Source organism: Oreochromis aureus, linkage group 9 (assembly GCF_013358895.1).
Source record: "Oreochromis aureus strain Israel breed Guangdong linkage group 9, ZZ_aureus, whole genome shotgun sequence".
In the NCBI taxonomy this organism is placed as follows: Eukaryota; Metazoa; Chordata; class Actinopteri; order Cichliformes; family Cichlidae; genus Oreochromis; species Oreochromis aureus.
The window spans coordinates 7,789,173-7,806,101 of record NC_052950.1 but is presented as its reverse complement, the minus strand read 5'-3'; the positions used below and the strand labels follow the sequence as shown (position 1 = coordinate 7,806,101).

General features: G+C 42.1%; 1 protein-coding gene across 2 annotated transcripts in view; it reads left to right on the top strand.

Annotated features, from left to right (window-relative positions):
• Positions 1-11,447, top strand: part of nrp1a (neuropilin 1a) — a 61,998-nt gene extending 50,551 nt beyond the window's left edge. Inside the window, exons 11-18 of one of the 2 annotated variants that reach the window (XM_031728344.2) lie at positions 1,105-1,249; positions 4,256-4,345; positions 5,075-5,125; positions 7,088-7,231; positions 7,324-7,601; positions 7,685-7,781; positions 7,909-7,959; positions 8,059-11,447. In XM_031728344.2, coding sequence (XP_031584204.1) covers positions 1,105-1,249; positions 4,256-4,345; positions 5,075-5,125; positions 7,088-7,231; positions 7,324-7,601; positions 7,685-7,781; positions 7,909-7,959; positions 8,059-8,342 — 1,140 coding nt within the window. In that variant the 3' untranslated portion in view covers positions 8,343-11,447. Of the gene's footprint in view, positions 1-1,104; positions 1,250-4,255; positions 4,367-5,074; positions 5,126-7,087; positions 7,232-7,323; positions 7,602-7,684; positions 7,782-7,908; positions 7,960-8,058 lie in introns of both variants that reach the window. The other variant, XM_031728342.2, reaches the window with a different exon arrangement.
• The last annotated feature ends 5,482 nt before the right edge of the window (positions 11,448-16,929 follow it).

Sequence of the window (16,929 nt, the reverse complement as noted above, 5' to 3'; positions counted from 1 at the left end):
GAATTGATGTTTTGATTTAACAAAGGTTTTACCTTCAGCACTGTGGAAAATGATTTGAATACCAACTTCTAAAAATGTCTTTTAGATACGTCAGAACATCGATTGTGATTATGACGCATTTAGTCAGTTTTCAAGACTACGCGCCGGGCAGTTGTGAGTCATTGAGCAGTCACTGTGAGTCAATTTCAGTAGTGCTTTGAATCACATTAGGATAAGCATCTTGAGTCTCGCAGAGTCCTTCCCCCTGTTCTCTCCTCCTGCTTTGTATTCTGCGTGACACACACACCGTTCAACCCTTTCAATGGATAGTGAAACCTCTCCAGAGAGGAAGGAGGGGTGAAAGGGAGTCAGAGGGATGAGAGAGGAAAGAACGGGCAACAGTCGAGAAGTGACCAGAGATTTATCTCCCAGTGGCACTGCCTTGCGCTGAAGGCATACTTGCCAACACTTTGCTCGATGCATGCACACATTTAAACACAAAGTATGTAAGTGTGTGCATACTCGCGGATGCAGGCACACACACCTCCGAGAAGAGCTGTTGCAGCCCGTCCCCAATTACAAGTGTCCCTGACAGGGCATAAATCTGATCCAGATGGGCTGATGGTTGATTTATGAAGGGAGTGAGGAGGATCCATATCCCGGCTGTCCTAGTTAGCGTCCTTTCTCCTCTTGCCTAAGAGTTTCCCAGCATCTAAGGCTCACCAGGCGTCTTCACATGATCAAACCCATTAATCCACTTCCGTCAATCCTCTATCTCTTTCTTGGCTTGCTTCTCCCACACTGCCTCCTCTTTTCCTTGGTTTATACCTTCCCACATGGAGGACCGGAGAAAGAGTTAAAGTAGCCGAAAGTTACCTTTGTCAGAGGTGTGAGTCATGCTGTCTTTTCCACTGGACTCCTGTGTCACTCATCTAGTCTGTGCTTTGGATATCAGCAAGATTACAGATCTGGTCAGCTTATTTATTTATTTTACTTTTCATCTGTCCACCTACCCAACACAACCAACCCTCTGTATCCAATTTCAGAACGTAGGAGTAATTTTGCTGTAGGGGGGCTGTAGCAGTCAATACTAATCTTTATCACTCTTGCCCTTTTCCCTGCCAGATATTTGAAGGCAACAGTAATTATGACACTCCTGAACTGAGGACCGTGGAGCCTCTGCTGACCCGTTTTGTCAGGATTTACCCAGAGAGGGCCACTCCTGCTGGGATGGGCCTGCGGCTGGAGCTGTTGGGCTGCGAGATTGAAGGTAAAGCTCAAAAACATGTAGGAATTTCAATAAAATCAATTGCATTGTCTGTCCTCTGTCTAAAATGCTCCTTTCTGTTTTGATGCACAAAACTATAAAAGAATTAGAGTAGTATTTCTACTGACGCTGGTGACATTTCCACCCGTGGTGCTCATTTCTCCACCAGCAACAATTATGTGTTTACCAGTGGTGGCAAAGTTACTCCCCCAGAGTGAAACCTTTCTCCGAGCTGTTGACATTTTCAGCTATAGTGATGCTTTTAGCCCTCGAAAATGACATTTTCACTCCCGTAGTTGACGCCAAGACTGTCTTCAATTGTGTTTCATTTTCTCCCCGTGATGATAACCTTAGTGGGCACACCTAGACCTCTCAGACTACATGCTCACATCTGACGTGTGTTGACTCACACGCAGGTGAGCAGTCTATCATCCTAGCTAATGGCATGGCTGTGAGGAGCTAGCGCGTCATGTCTTTGCCACAGCCCTGTTTATTTAAAGACGCGCATGAGCGCTCCCTATGTTGAGCCCACAGCTGTCCAGCTCCTGCTCTTTATCCTTACAAGGGACAGTTGTCTTGTCTCCCTGTTACATCAAAGCTGCCCCCAATAGCTAGCCACTTCTACAGGGGATCAAATGAAAGCCCACCTGGCCCACTAGGATTATTGCACCCTGGCCCTCATTGCACTCTTCCCGACCTCGGCACGTCTTTCTTCTTTCAAAGGACTGCACCCACTTTGCTATCTTTAAAATTACCCTTATTTTTTTCCAGCTCTTTATCTGCCTCTCTCAAAGCTGATGTAGCACAAAAACCGCTCAGCAATATAAGCGCACGGAGCATCCTAGCCCTAAGTGGATTTACATATTGGATTTCAGGGAGGCCCATTCTCTTGTAAGCCTCATGGACTCCCACCGGGAGCTTTAGTCAGATGATAATGCTTGTTTTCACTGTTAATGCCAAATACACACAAACTCGCACAGATGTATGCACACAGAGCAACCGCAATCACCTTGCCAAACATGTGGTTACAGGAAACTGTACACAGTCGGGCGAGTGCACAGGCAGGTGCGTCTCCTAGTGTGTACAAATGTGCTTGTGTGTATGTGTGTAGCAAGCCGTAGCAGGAGGCCGAAATCCTCATTTCTATGAGAGGCTCCCCTGACGCAGCGCTGACCCCATCCCTGACCTTCCCCACCCTGAATCTGACAGGGGCTAATCTGCCTCATATTTCATCTAGCAGAGAGAGCAAGCAAGAGCATTGGCTCACACACATGCACAAACAAACTCAATCGCTCTCATGCACACCTACAGATATTGTACACATTTTTCAAGATGCTTGCCCCTATCTGTCTTCACCTCCCTTTTGTCGCCTCTCTCCTCACTCCTCCCCAGCCTGCACTGAGGAAGCCAGTTTAATCCTCAGACAGTGCAAACACTTATGAAAGGTTTGGACTACAGAAACTGTTTTGTAGCTCTTATAACTATTGGAGGAAGTACACTTTTTTATGCGGCAATTACATGCAGGAAGTAGGGACTATCAAAAGTTCTTGGAACCCTGTTCAAAGAGCAGCGTTTCAAAGCTCCATACAAACTGGAAGGAATTTGTGGTGACATGGTGACCAGAGACCAGAGGCTGTAGTCAGGTTGTGCAATAAACTTTTAAGCGAGTGACACTACCGAAGACAGTGAAGAATACTGTTGATTTACAGAGAATCACCTAGGCAACCTGAGCCTGATATGCCAGCAAGAGACAAGCTGGCAGTTTCAAACCGATGCGCAATGAGCAAATCGTTTCCAGTGCTCCTACTTCAGCGTATGGACTCTCCAAGCACAGGAAGTGATGTCAGTGACATGAATGAATGTGGGTTAGTTTAGATGTAAGCATACTTCATTGCAGATACTGGCTGATATAAAATTAAAATCATCCAAGTATATATGTCAGCTGTGTCGGGAAGAGCTGTAAAGTTGAAACAAAATGTGTAAAAACAGAACAACGGTGAAGTCCAAGCGTGTTAAGACTATGTGTGACGAGGGGAAAATGCAACACAGCGTTCACTCGTCAAAGCAAAACTGTCCTCCCACATTTCCTCTCACCTTGAGCTTCTACACACAGTGAAGCAGTGACTGATTAGAATAAAGTAAAAGATCCCCAAAGCTGTGTGTGTGTAAAGACTTGTGCTGACAAATAGCTATTCTGTCTGTGCCACACAGTTATACCCTGCTTTTACAACTCTGTTGTAATCCTGAAACTTACAACACAACAAACACACGCTCAGTCCTGTTTTGTTTGTAGCTGGCTATCACGCCATTAGCGGTCCTATAGAAGTGGGAAAGCATATAAAAAAGCCCTTAGAAGACATGTAGTTGTTGGGGAAGTTCCTCAGTGTGCAGATACCCTCAAGGAGTCCCGAGAAATATTGGGTCTTAAATCTCCAAAAGGCACACCGCTGTGTGGCACTGGAGCATGGTGCGGATCTTGGGCCTTTCCCACATCCAAGTGAAGCAGGGCCATAATGATAGACTGGAATGGCAGCCCAGAGCCCTGCCTATATCCAGTCCCAAGTCCTGTTACTCCACCTTCTAGTTTAAAAGCCTTACGCACCATGTATTCAGTTCAGCTCTATTTATACACCCACACCTCCACAGCTTGATAAAAGGAGGGATACTAATAGCTCAGTTCTACACTGATGCTCAGCATGGAACTGTGAGCACAGCAACCGAGCTTACAGAAATATATTTCACTGTTTCTTCTTCTTTTCTTTACTTTTCTGTTTTTGTTTAAACTATATGCTTAAACCATAGGCTTGAAAAGAAGGATTTCAGACAATTAACAAAAAGAAATTGGATGCTATTCAATAGATACTGGCCTTAAAAACAAAGGAAAACACTGTAACCTTTTTTTAAAGTAGTCAAAAAATCCCTTAAGCTAAAATCAGTGCACTTTCCATGTTTAACCTATAATCTAACTTGTATTGTTTCCTCTCTCTCCCTTCGCCGTCACCTCTCCAGCTCCTACACTCCCGCCAACCACCGCAATCCCGAGCACCACCCCGTCTGACGAGTGCGACGACGACCAGGCGAGCTGCCACAGTGGCACAGGTGATGACTACGATGTGACAGGTGCTAACATCGCCTTCATGAGACTGCGACCAGCCCCTCCCCCAAACCCTCCCTACCCTAATTCCCCCTTGCTTTTGCTGTGGCTGGCGCTCGATCATCTCCCCTCGATTCGGCGCCATCACGGCTTCTGTAGCATCCCTGCCGCAGTCAGATTTTGATACCAAACCCTGTCTTCCATGTACTGTACCCTGCACACTGGCAAGCATGCATGCACCCTCGTGTGTCCTGGCAGCCACACATCTCTAATTTGCTGCGCCCCCGTTGCTACCACCTCCTCTTCTTCAGTCTACCACTTCTTACCTTAAGCTGTGAGCGCTCACCAGAAAGCATTGTTGCATTTGCACCTGAAATAAATTCACACACATCTGTTCTCTATCATTTCATCTCTCACTTGGTTTTTGCTCTGGCTCCCTGCCTCCACTCACTCCTAGCCTACTTTTCTTCTAACCAGTTAACTATCTCAGCCTGCACTGTCGCCTGCACTCCCCATTAACCAGCAGTCTCCAATGATGAGCATGGCACCGTCTCAGTCATGTGTATTCCATAAGTCCTTCCTGCTAGGAATACCAGGAAAAGGGCATTCATAAGAAAGAAGCAACAAGGCATGCATTGATTAGCCAAGTTTAGCTAGCATGGATACTTATTTAAAATGAAACTTAGCTCTTTGCAAAGCTGGGCTAACTGTGCTAACATTCTGTATTGTGACAGGTGGTAACATGATGCCAGAGAGCACTACTGCTGAAATGGATACCATCCCAGGTGAGCAAAAAAATACCATATATACATATTTTTTAAAGGTCAGTGCTTCATGTTACAAAGCACTGACCTTTCAAAGTTTGCACACCAGAGTGATGAAACATACAGCGGGGCAAATGTTTAACTGCTCATGGTTTGTTCTGAATTCATTTCATGAATTCATCAAGAGACACACCTGAGATAATGATTGCCAGCTCGAGCCAGCCTCTCTCCTCTGATGTGTGTCTGTTATTAAAGCTGATGATATGGCCCTGAGAGGCTCCCGCTGACAGGGTAAAGGGAGGCTACGTGATGCAAGGCTAGCCGATGATTAGCACTGGTGCTCTGCTGCTGCCTTCTCAGCATAATCACTAATCACCAGGCTGACACCGACACACACAGAGCACGCACAGACCTGTAAAAGCCAGATGCAAATGACTGGAGGAAGTTAGGTGCACTTTGGGGCCCACATGCATGGACAGACACACATAGCCAGTGTCTCCTACAGCAGGCTGATGAGGCAGCAGCTGAGAAGCAGTGCCCCAGTCTGACCTTGGCTAATGGGCCGTAGGCTCCACCCTTTCTCTAAATCAGCTGGCTCTGTGGTCTTCGATTTGGGGCATGAGCTATATTATTAGAGTAGCTCTGAGATGCAAATGTGTGTATGCATTTATGCATATTTTTGTGTTTGTGTGTGTATGTCTGTATGAATGTAATGAAGTACAGGTAAACACCTATCTATTTGACTTTTCATTTCAAGACTCTCAAACCATGCATGCTAATAAGCTGTGTGTGTGTGTCCATGTGAAGGTGTGTGTGTCATGCACCTTAATCTCAGGGGATATAGTTTCCACTCACATTCATCAAGAAATTGACTTTTTTTTACATATATATATATATATATATATATATATATATATATATATATATGATGGCCAAGTGAGTCATGTGGCTGCTCATCATATCCAGTCTCGTCACAGGCTCCTATTAATGGAAAAAAAAGCCAAAGCCATTTTAATTGGGAATGGGGTTTCTATGGGCAAAATGGTGGCTTGGACCCTGAAATGTGGTTGATATGTGATGGGAATTCCATCCCTTGTGTTTAATGGGTAAATAGCGTCATTGCCTGCAGAAGTTAGTTAAATCCTTCCCATTTTTAAAGGGAATATTAGCTCGCCGAGTTTGTCATTCGGAGAGTGGTATCTCTAAAGGCATTTCATGCTGGAGAATAAAGCTATGGCTGGCCTCCCAAACATCTCGTTTCCCCAGTGTTCCTTGAAGTCTTTCTTTATCTAATTTGGAAAACACTAAAGCCCGAGCTCCCACACATTTTCTGGCCTCGATGAAGGCTTCCTCGACATGGCGTGTGTCCACAGGGGATGGCATTGTTGGAGTGGGGCCCCGGCGCTGTTACCATAGCTGTCTTCGAATCCCATGTCCCTGCTCTCATTAAAATCCTCCGTTCTCAGCGGGTTGCTATGAATGTTTCCTTTCTCAACTGGGCACGGTGTCCAGGCATCTGTCTTCCTGTCTCTGCCATTGGGGGTTTTGACTCTTCTGTGTTCCCGTTTAATGCATTCTTTACATACCCTGTTGCATTCATTAGAAGAGATCATTAAATACAGCCAAGACATAAGGACTGCATGAGGTCTGTGCCATTAGTTCACACTCTTTCTCATGTCAGAACTGTAATTTACCTTTCGTCCTACTCCTGTTTCTCCTTCATGAGTTAGCTGCTTGTGTCACCCCCACCTGTAGGACTGTAAGCTTATGTCCCACAGTTATCTGCTGCCCTCTAGTGGTCTGTTCTAGAGCAGAATAAGAGAAGGAAGCTCCAAAGTGTAGCCTGTAGTTATACCATGACAGGCCCTGCGGTCATTTTTCCGATAGAGCCCAGGGCTACAGGCAGCTTCTCCTTTTGTAATAAGCAGAATAATTAAGGTTTTTTTCTCCTGTGACACATGATCTTGATCTTTCTTCGCACAGCTTTTCTCTGGTTCGCCTGCGACTTTGGCCGAGCCAACGATCCTTCCTTCTGCAGCTGGACATCAGAGGACACGGGATCTAGGTGGCAGATCCAGTCCAGCGGCACGCCTACCCTCAACATCGGACCTAACATGGACCACACAGGTAAGTAACTCAGATGATAGACACGCAACCTCTGACACAGTACATGTGGCATTTTACCTCTGTGTCGCTGATACAAGGGCTTTACATTACAGGTGAACCGGGGAATTTCATCTACACCTTAGCAACCAGCCCCCAAGAGACAGAGGTGGCTCGACTCGTCAGCCCCGTGGTCAGCTCCCCGGACTCGGACCTCTGTGTGTCATTCTGGTACCACATGTTTGGGCCACACATCGGCACACTACACATCAAGCAGCGCAAGCAAACGGAGAAGGGACCTGCGGACGTCCTCCTGTGGACGGTCAGTGGCCACCAAGGCAACCGCTGGAGGGAAGGTCGTGTTCTCGTGCCACGCACCAACAAACCCTATCAGGTAACTGACCCACCTTTTAATTTACCTGTGCTTTTTGTGTGTGTGCTGTCACTCTAGAGGCTCACTTTTTCTTTTTTGCCAAGGTGGTGATCGAAAGTCTTGTGGAGAGAAAGAGCTGGGGAGACATTGCTGTGGATGACATTAAGGTTCTCGATGGGATCACACTGCCAGACTGTAAAGGTGAAGCTTTGTTCATACTTTCAGTGCCTTCATTCAGTTTTTAAACTAAAACAGCACTACAGCACACAGCTCTGACTGCAGTTTCTTGTCCTTTAGCTCTGCTTTTAATATGAATTTCTCTTTAAAGATCCAGACGTGCCCACCGAGCCAATATTACCGGAGGATATTAATGAAATCAGTAAGTTCTTTCACACATCAGGTTTGTTGTGCATTCTAACCTTTTATAGTTTATTTTCTCACTTTTCTTTTTCTCTTCTGCTGCTTGCTTCCTCTCTAGTTCCGGAAAACACAGACTATCCAGACTCTGTGGAGACCAACCAGATCCCTGAAGGCAGCATGCTAAAGACGCTTGACCCCATCCTGATCACCATCATCGCCATGTCTGCCCTCGGGGTCTTCCTGGGGGCCATCTGCGGCGTGGTCTTGTACTGTGCCTGCTCACACGGAGGCATGTCGGACAGGAACTTGTCAGCTCTGGAGAACTATAACTTTGAGCTTGTGGACGGCGTCAAGCTAAAGAAAGACAAACTCAACGTACAGAGCTCATACTCGGAGGCGTGAGTCGGGTTCATGTGACTGTGTGCGATGGGCCGGGCTCTCGCGCGAGACTGTCTGCAGGCATATAATCCCGCCTGTCTGCGAGCAGACGGGCTTAGAAGGGACTGCTGATGCCCTCGAATCTCTGGACGAGGGACAGGTCCAGGAACCAACAGGAGGTCTGGACTGATCCATGCTTTTCTCAGGAGCTGCAGTTAAAAAAAAAAAAACGGAGCCTACCAGTAAAGGGGGAGGGACACTGTGTACAAATAAAATACAGGAAAAAAATATGTACAGATGATTCAGATGATATTTTAATTTTCTATTTTGATTTTCATTCATTTTTACAATCGGATGCTGGTGTTGAGACCAATTTATTAATGATGTTTAAAGTATTTATCGTTTTCTGGAAAAAAAAGAAACGTCTTTTTATTATTACTATCAGTTGGTAACGGCTGTTTTCACCTTTTAGAAAGAGACGTATCGACATCCTAAGTGAACCATATCCGGTAAAAACTGTAGATTCGCCCCATGGCGTGGCAAACATAGTGTGCCGTGAGACATGTACCCTTTCCCCCCCTTTGACCCCTATCACTCTGAAGTGAGGGTCCCATTCATGGCAATGTATGGTTCTGACAGTGCCTTTAATATGTTTTTGTTGGAATCCTCTGTTGATATCGGTGTTTTTTACTGTACTTGGCTTAAGCTATAATGACAGGAAACAGGGGCACATGACCTTAGAAATACCTGCAAAACAGGACAAGAGTTTATCACAGTTTTTTTTGTTGTTGTTGTTGTATTTGTTTTTTTGTTTGTTTTCTGTCCAAAACAAAAAAAACACACACTGTAAATAAGTTTTAATATATTTTATTGCCCTTTTTTTTAAGAAAGTAAAAAGGAAAAGAAAAAAAAGCTGCAGTATCCCTTTTGTCATGGGTTTGTGCGTGTGCGTGTGTGTAAATACAATCTCCTGGACTGTTTCGTGGAAGGTGCAGCGTTTCATTTTTAGTCGCTCAGGCGAGCACGATTCGTCCGATCGCTGACGCTCCAGCGATTTCAATGTGCATTCAAGCCATCTGTCACCGAAACACTTCTCAAAAAGAGCCCCAAGGATGAATGAATCGAGAGGTAGCAAACGCACAAAAACAAAACAAAAAAGAGAGATGAACTCTCAGCACTCTACTTCTTCTGATCACTCATGACCACGCCATATCTCTGCTGTGAGCTGAACTGGTCGATGTGATGTTTTCCAGAACTTTAAACGCACTCGTGCCAATTTCAGAGAAGGTGGTAAAATATATCAAATATTTGGCAAAAACAAACAAACAAACAAAAACACCAATCCTCGTTGCTTTTGCTTTATCTAAATCCCTGACTGTCTTGTCACTGTGGATTGTTCACCCAGGCAGTGCTATCTGGACAATGCAGCTTGAATGCACTATGTTTTGCGAGTCCCTCATGGTAGAAACCTGTAAAAAGAGGGGTTAACACACTAACTGACGAATGGTGCTATCAGTAATTTAGCCAGACACGTGTGTCTCATGATGAAAAAAACATTTTTTAAATAAAAAGCCCAGTTTGTATTGTCCACATGCTGTAGTGTAGCTCAAGCGCCCCGACCTCCTCCTCTTGGGGGGGCTGTGAAGAGTTTTTAACGTGTTTCACGTGTAGCAGCCATAATGTTGTGATGTCAGAGCTGATGTCAAAAGGACAGGACACTGGTACAGCGGGTTGGAGTGGGGGTGAGGTGGGGTTGGGGGTGGGAATCGAGCATCGTCACCTGAATCAGACCCCCAGGCCTCCCTCCGTGGTTTTACCAAAGGATGGTTGCCCCCTTGTACATATGGTGGAGGGCTGGAGGGGGAGGAGGGGTTCCTCGCCAACACAAAATACCATGAGACCACAGTCCCCCTCCTCTGCACCCTTCCCCATGAAAAAATCAAAAAAAGGGGGGAGCCTATGGCAGGAAACTTACAGAGAACAGCAATGTGTTTGTTTTTTCTATCTCTTTTTAAGCTTAAAAGAAGTGAAACGTCACCCAGGTGTGAACTCTTCAATCCCAGGGTGGTGGTGCCCACCCCCACGAGGCCCCTGGGGCCCCTGAACTCAGTGCGGGGTTTTTGTGCCACAGTCAAAACAATCAAAGAAAAAGTCAATCCTGGGAGGCGTGGAGTCTTTTTACATGGATGTGCTTTGTATGTTGTGCCGTGGTGAACACACGTTCTCAGCTTGTTCATTTTATTTTTCAGGACCGGGCGACCCTCTCTCCCCTCAGCTTTTACACCGCCCCCTGCCCCTCCCCCACCTGTGCTTTCAGCTGTAGAGCACTGTAGCTGCAGCAGCTAAGGAGAAAAGATACTGTAGCGCGGACTCAAAAGAAATAATGTTGCACTGACAAATATATTTAAGAGGTTTATGTGTTTCTAGCATACATTTGCAAAAAAAAAAAAAAAAAAAGAAACTGAAGAAAATCAAAAACCCTGTTTTCTTTTTCTGTTCTTTTTATATATACATGCATATATATATATAGTTTCAGATTATGACATAATTCTGAAATGTAAAAATACTGAGATGTTTTCATTATTGAAAAAGGCAGAAGAGATTTTTTTTCCTCCCAGCAGTAATGTCCCTCCCCCGTACATTTACATGGCATATTAACACTTTGTTTTGTACTGTCATTCAGAATTTTGTGCAGATTTTCTTTCTTTCTTTTTTTTTACAATAACAAGAAATTAAGATTTTTATTTTCAATACTGCTTCTGTAAATTACTGTTGTGAAGGGCGGGAGGGGAAAGGAATAAACAGCAAAGGCCTTAAAAAATTGAAAAGGGAATTTGTGAGTTGTAATTCAGGCTTTGAAATGTTTTTTTTCTTTTCTTTTCTGTTTCTGCTCTAATCTAAACCACGGCCCTGCTGTGAAGGGTTAAACCAGCAGCTTCATAAGCAAGCAGCTCTTTGAAACAGCATATTTTTTGTTGTTGTTGTTTTTGCTTGAGATGTGAAGGCACTATCAAGGCAACACAGTGATGTTAAAAGAGAACTTTTTTTGTCTGGTCTCTGTCTCATTGCCACCGCTTTCCAAAGATACAATAAAAAAAAGCGTCTCCACATGAAGGAGGATGAACTTTTCTTTGCTGAGGAGTTTTGCTTTTTTTCTGCATTTAATAAAAGAGAAACAACTCACCGGCTCGTTTGGCCTGACACTGAGCAATGGCAGGTGAAAATTAACCTCGTGATCCCAGATCAGAAGTCGCCTAATGTGAGAGTTTCCACCTTACTGAAGTAGTTAACAGGGGTGAAATTGATGGCATAAAGTAAAGGGTGGGTGCTGACCACTAATGAGAAGCTGATGTGAGCTGGGATCAATCACTCAGCTGGATTTTGATCCTGGTCTATCATTAGTTCAAACTGCATTTTCACTGATTTTTTTTTCTTCCAATTTTACAGGGGTCATATCTTTTTGCCACTTATTTTGGCAGGCTAGGAAATGAGACAGAAAGTATCACCACAGTGATAGTTTTTTTAAATCTCTAGTTTTAGTGTCAGTTTCATTTTAGAGCGTGAGATAGAAGTACAGTATGTAAGCAGCTCGTTAAGGAATGTTTATACACATCTTGAAAGAAATAGCAGGACCCTCATCATCGTGAGCAAGCAAATTAGAGTCCTAACATCTTTAGGCTGCTATATCCTTCACACGCTATTGACTGCAAGAGAGCTTAGAGCATGCAAACCCAACTTCATCGCTGTTTTAGCTCTCCTCAGACTGCTGAAAACCAATAATCTTGCAAAGCTATGCTTAGCATCAATTAATCATTAATTAATTAGTCATTAACACACAGAGTAACATCAGTCATTTATCTGTGTGGCACGACTGATGGAGAATTGTAGCTTGATCTACACCACAATTAGAAAGTGTCTGATATGGATACTTTATTTAGCAGTACTTCTTTGGGTTTTAAAGTCATCTTTTCCAGAGGCTTTAAAGTGCTGCTTCTTTGTTAATATGTTGTCTACTAATTCTAAAGATTAATTTTTAATAATTAATTTAGGGGATAATGAAAAATCCCTTTTGTGTTTAGCTTTTCCAGTCGCTCTTATTGAAATCTGCACAAATAATTATTAAATCACCTTCTTAAAAGGCTATTAGTTTATCACTTATTAAGAATCAGTCAGAGCTGTAGCTACAATATCAGTTAAAAAAAAAAATCTCTTTCTCCAGGTCAAACATAACATAGAGCAAAACATGAAAGCCACAGTCGCATTGTGAGGAGAATCACTCACATTGTTTTTTGTCACAACTAGAAATTTGAAAATGTTTGACTTACTAGTTTGTAAAGGCTGTTTAGCTTTGCAGAAAAGAAGTTATAGCAGCATAACCACAGCATTAGAAAGGCTCGCCTCTGAAACTTGTAGTTTTATATTTTGCCACTGGGTGGCTCTGTGGAGTAATATTGAGTTCCTTATTCTGTATCATATTCCACGTTTGTTAAATAAAAGGAACATTATTATGAAACGGTATCTAATGTATTAATGTAGAGCACTGCAATAAATGTGTAGATGGTTCATTATTTTTCTTTTTTGTTTCCATATTGTTTAAAGTCTGCAAATCATTTAGTGACTAGGACTGATTTGCCAGTTATAACACGTGCAAACATATTACACAGTTTGTTTTTTTTATTGTGGGTATTGTGATATGTTATCACGGACGCAGAGTGACTATGGCTGACTTCCATAAGCTGCTGTGTTGCACAGTCTGTACTGGTAGCCTGCTGCCAAATAAAACAGAACCGTTAGTTATCTGCGCCTTTCCTGCTATAACAAGTGGAAATTGTGTCTGTCATGAAAGCCTCTCGCTATTTTTCCATGACGAAGTCGTCTGCTCTCAAAGTGCAGCTCTGAAAAAAACTTAGATTTGAAATCGTATTTGTTATGCCCCTGTCTATGCAGTAGCCAAATCCCACCACAGGGGGGCTCCAGAATCCACTGAAGTCCTATGACATTTATCCAGGATACCTAAGCTATTACGGCCCATCACTTTTATAACATTGGCTGTAAAAAAGCTACAAAAAACTCCCCATCCACTTCATTAGGTACAAGTTTTTAGTAGGTCCCGATTTTGCTTTCACAATTTCCTTAATATATCATGGGCATACATTCAACAACGCTGTAAGATTTCTCAGAGATTTTGTTCCATATTGATATGATAGCATCACAGAGATGCTGCAGATTTGTTGGTTGTACATCCATGATCTGAAATTCTCATTCCTCCATATCCCAAATATCCTCTCTTGGACTGAGATCTGGTGGTGGTGGAGGCCACCTGAGTACAGCGAGCTCACTGTTATATTCAAGAAACCAATTTGAGATAATTTGAGCTTTGTGACCTGGCACGTTATCATTAGTAGATTGTGCACTGTGGTCAAAAAGGGACAGACATAATCAGCAACAGTAGCTACTCAGGTAGAATGTGGCATTTTAAATGATGCTCAGTACTAAGGTGTGCCAAGGAACCACAATATTACACCACAAGCAACAGCTTGAATTGTTTATACGAGGCAGGATGGAGCCATGCTTTTATCTTCTTTAAGCTAAAGTCTGATCTTATCATGTGAATGTTGCAGAAAGGTATGTACAATTTTATTTATATAGCACCTTTTAAGATAAATATCACAAAAAATTGTCTAAAAAAGTTACCCAAAAGCAACTTTACTTAAAAAGATGGCTTTTTAGCTGTTTTTTAAAAGAAACCATCAAATCCGTAGATCTGAGGCTCAGTGGGGGAGAGTCTGGGGGTCACTGTGGGAAAAGCTCTCTCCTTTAGTTTTCTTAGTGTGTGAATGTGTGTGTGAATGGGTGGATGACTGGATGTGTAAAGTGCTTTGGGGTCCTTAGGGACTAGTAAAGCGCTATACAAATACAGGCCATTTACCATTTACCATTTCTTGTATAATACACAGCCAGCAGGACCTGATTGCAGGACATCAGAGACCTGCTGGAGACAAATGGATGTTAAAGTTCAGTGATGTACATCAGTGTTTACCCACAGAGAGCTCTGAAAGTCACAACCAGAATCTTGAAGTGGACTCTGAAGTTGACGAGGAGCCAGTGCATCTGAATTAGAAAGTGACCTGACAGTACTCACAGGTGCGTTCTGAACAACTTGCAGACATTCTGAGGAGGTGTTGTTGAGACAAGTGAACAAGCAATTGCAATATTCCAGAAAAGATGAGATAGAAATATTAGCCATAATTTCTAATTCACAGTGTGAGAATCCAGAGATTTCATGTGATCATTCTAAGTTAAAGCACAAATCTGTCAGGGGCACAAACAAGGACTTCTGTCTTTTCTATATTAATCTGAAGAAAAATGTCAGCCACCCATGCAAGACCTGTATCTGAGAAACATCTTGGGGATTAAAAGTGATATTTAACTGACTGTTGTCTGCATATCAGCAGAGGTGGTAAAACCAGAGACATCCGGTAGTTAAGCAGAAGTACAGATACTTGTGTTAAAGAATACTCCTGTAAAAGTTGAAGTACTGTATCAATTTCTTTAGTCAAGTAAACATGAAAAACTACAGGCTCTGAAATGTGCTCAAAGCAAGAAAGTAAAAAGTAGTTCCTTGAAGCTCCTTGTATGACAAATCTATTTTTATGCATCAGAATATCTTTATTGTCATTGTAACAAGTACAGTGAAATTAAGTACAGTCCCTGCAGTGTCAAGAGAAAGAGTTTAAATATAATTACTAAAGAGCAGTATAAACACATATAACTGGACCTCCTGCTATATTAATGTAATACAAAAATAATATTAGCACATGAGAACGCAACTGTTATTCACATCTAAGTTCTAATTCTAATACATGTACTCATCTTGAATAAGTTTTTAAATAGAACATCAGCAGCACAAGAGAATACAAAAATAGGGGTTGACTTACCTCCACACCTAAACAGAAAAACAAGAACAGTCAGCGAGATTTGACAAGTGGAGGAACACTAAGATCTGTTGTAGTTCCCAGCTTAGGGAAAATACTAGCAGCTCACAATAATTTCTATTGGCACGATAGGCAAGAAAAGTAACTGACAGTCTGTATATCTTTATATGTATATATTCACAAAAATCGACATATTAAAATTTTGTTTGTTTGCTTCTATTATTTATTGTTTATTTTATAGCATGGTATCTTGCCATTTTCACTATTCAGTGGAAACACAGTGGATCACTGCTGGAACATCCACTGTGTTTCATGTCTCTTTTTGCAGGATGTCTCATGGAGCTGCCTGTAGGATAGTCTAGATTTGCATTCAAACAGTCAATGCCCATCCAAAACAAATGCCTCTTTGGGGAATGTTTGCTCCCTTTCAGCAATGTCTCCATTCTTACTGAAGTGTGATTTGTGATGTATATCAGTAAAACCACAACTTAATTGGAACCTGCAGCAATTTCTGTTTCTCTGGAATGATATGAGCCATATCGTTTATATGAGCCATATGAGCCATATCACAAGTCATGTCAACGTTTATCCTTGTAATAATACAAAAAAACATACTTTGAGTTTTAAAACTACTGTTGAATACCTGAAAAAAGTAGAAAGAAATAGCTGTAGTTTCTAAAACAGATCTTTCTGTGAGAGATAGAGAGCTGCATTCCCTTGTAAACACTCCCAGGAGGCCAAACAGAATTTGAGGGTCTTCCGGCCCACTGTTTATTTTTTCTCCCCCCCCCCCCGACTGTGTCCATTAGTTCTCAGGCACAAAATAACAATCCACAAACTTTAAAGTAAATAAATAGCTGACTGAGTTTACTTATTTATTTTTTACTATAACTCATACAAAAAAGTAATGGTAGTGGCTCATTTTGTATTTGTGGCATCTAATACCTCTAAAAGAATTTTCATAAAAGTTTAAATTTCAGCTTTGTGGTTGTTAAAAAAAAAAATTACACATTTTTAAAGAGTCCACTCGAATTTCAGGTTTTTAGTGATATAGATACTTTATAGCAAACCTTTGATTTTATTCTTTTTCAGTTTTTGTTTTCTATTGGTTTTATATCACTTTGTATTATATAACCTAATTGTATTAATAACAAAAACATTTGAAATAAATTATCATATTTAAAATATGAGTAGAAGAAATTACGACTGGATTTTAAAAAAATGTTTTGTAGCAAATTACAGATTAAAAGATCAATTAATCAGAGGTATTTAAACTTTATAGCCTAATCTTTTTTTAGCTTCAGTGTTAAACTGTTAGTTGACAGTGAGGTACAAGTACAGAGCCACCTGTCCTTATAGTGATGAGGATGATGGTGATGAAAGACTTAATCGGAGTTACGGACTGAGTTAGTATTATACCGACACACTGTGTATATGTGAGCGTGAGTGGGGCTGTCCTCTAGTGTTGACGTAGGCAACATGAGGGTCAAGTGAGCAAAATTAAGACGGTTAAACGAATTCGGGCGCCTTCAAAATAAAAATATCAAACGTTAGCGCAAGTTGTTTTTGTTCTTTTTGTTTTTTTGAATACATAAAGAGACTTTAATGAGGCATTGGGAAAGCTTTTTAATTAGAGGAAGTAAAACTTTCATTGGAATGGTTAACAGGACATCTGT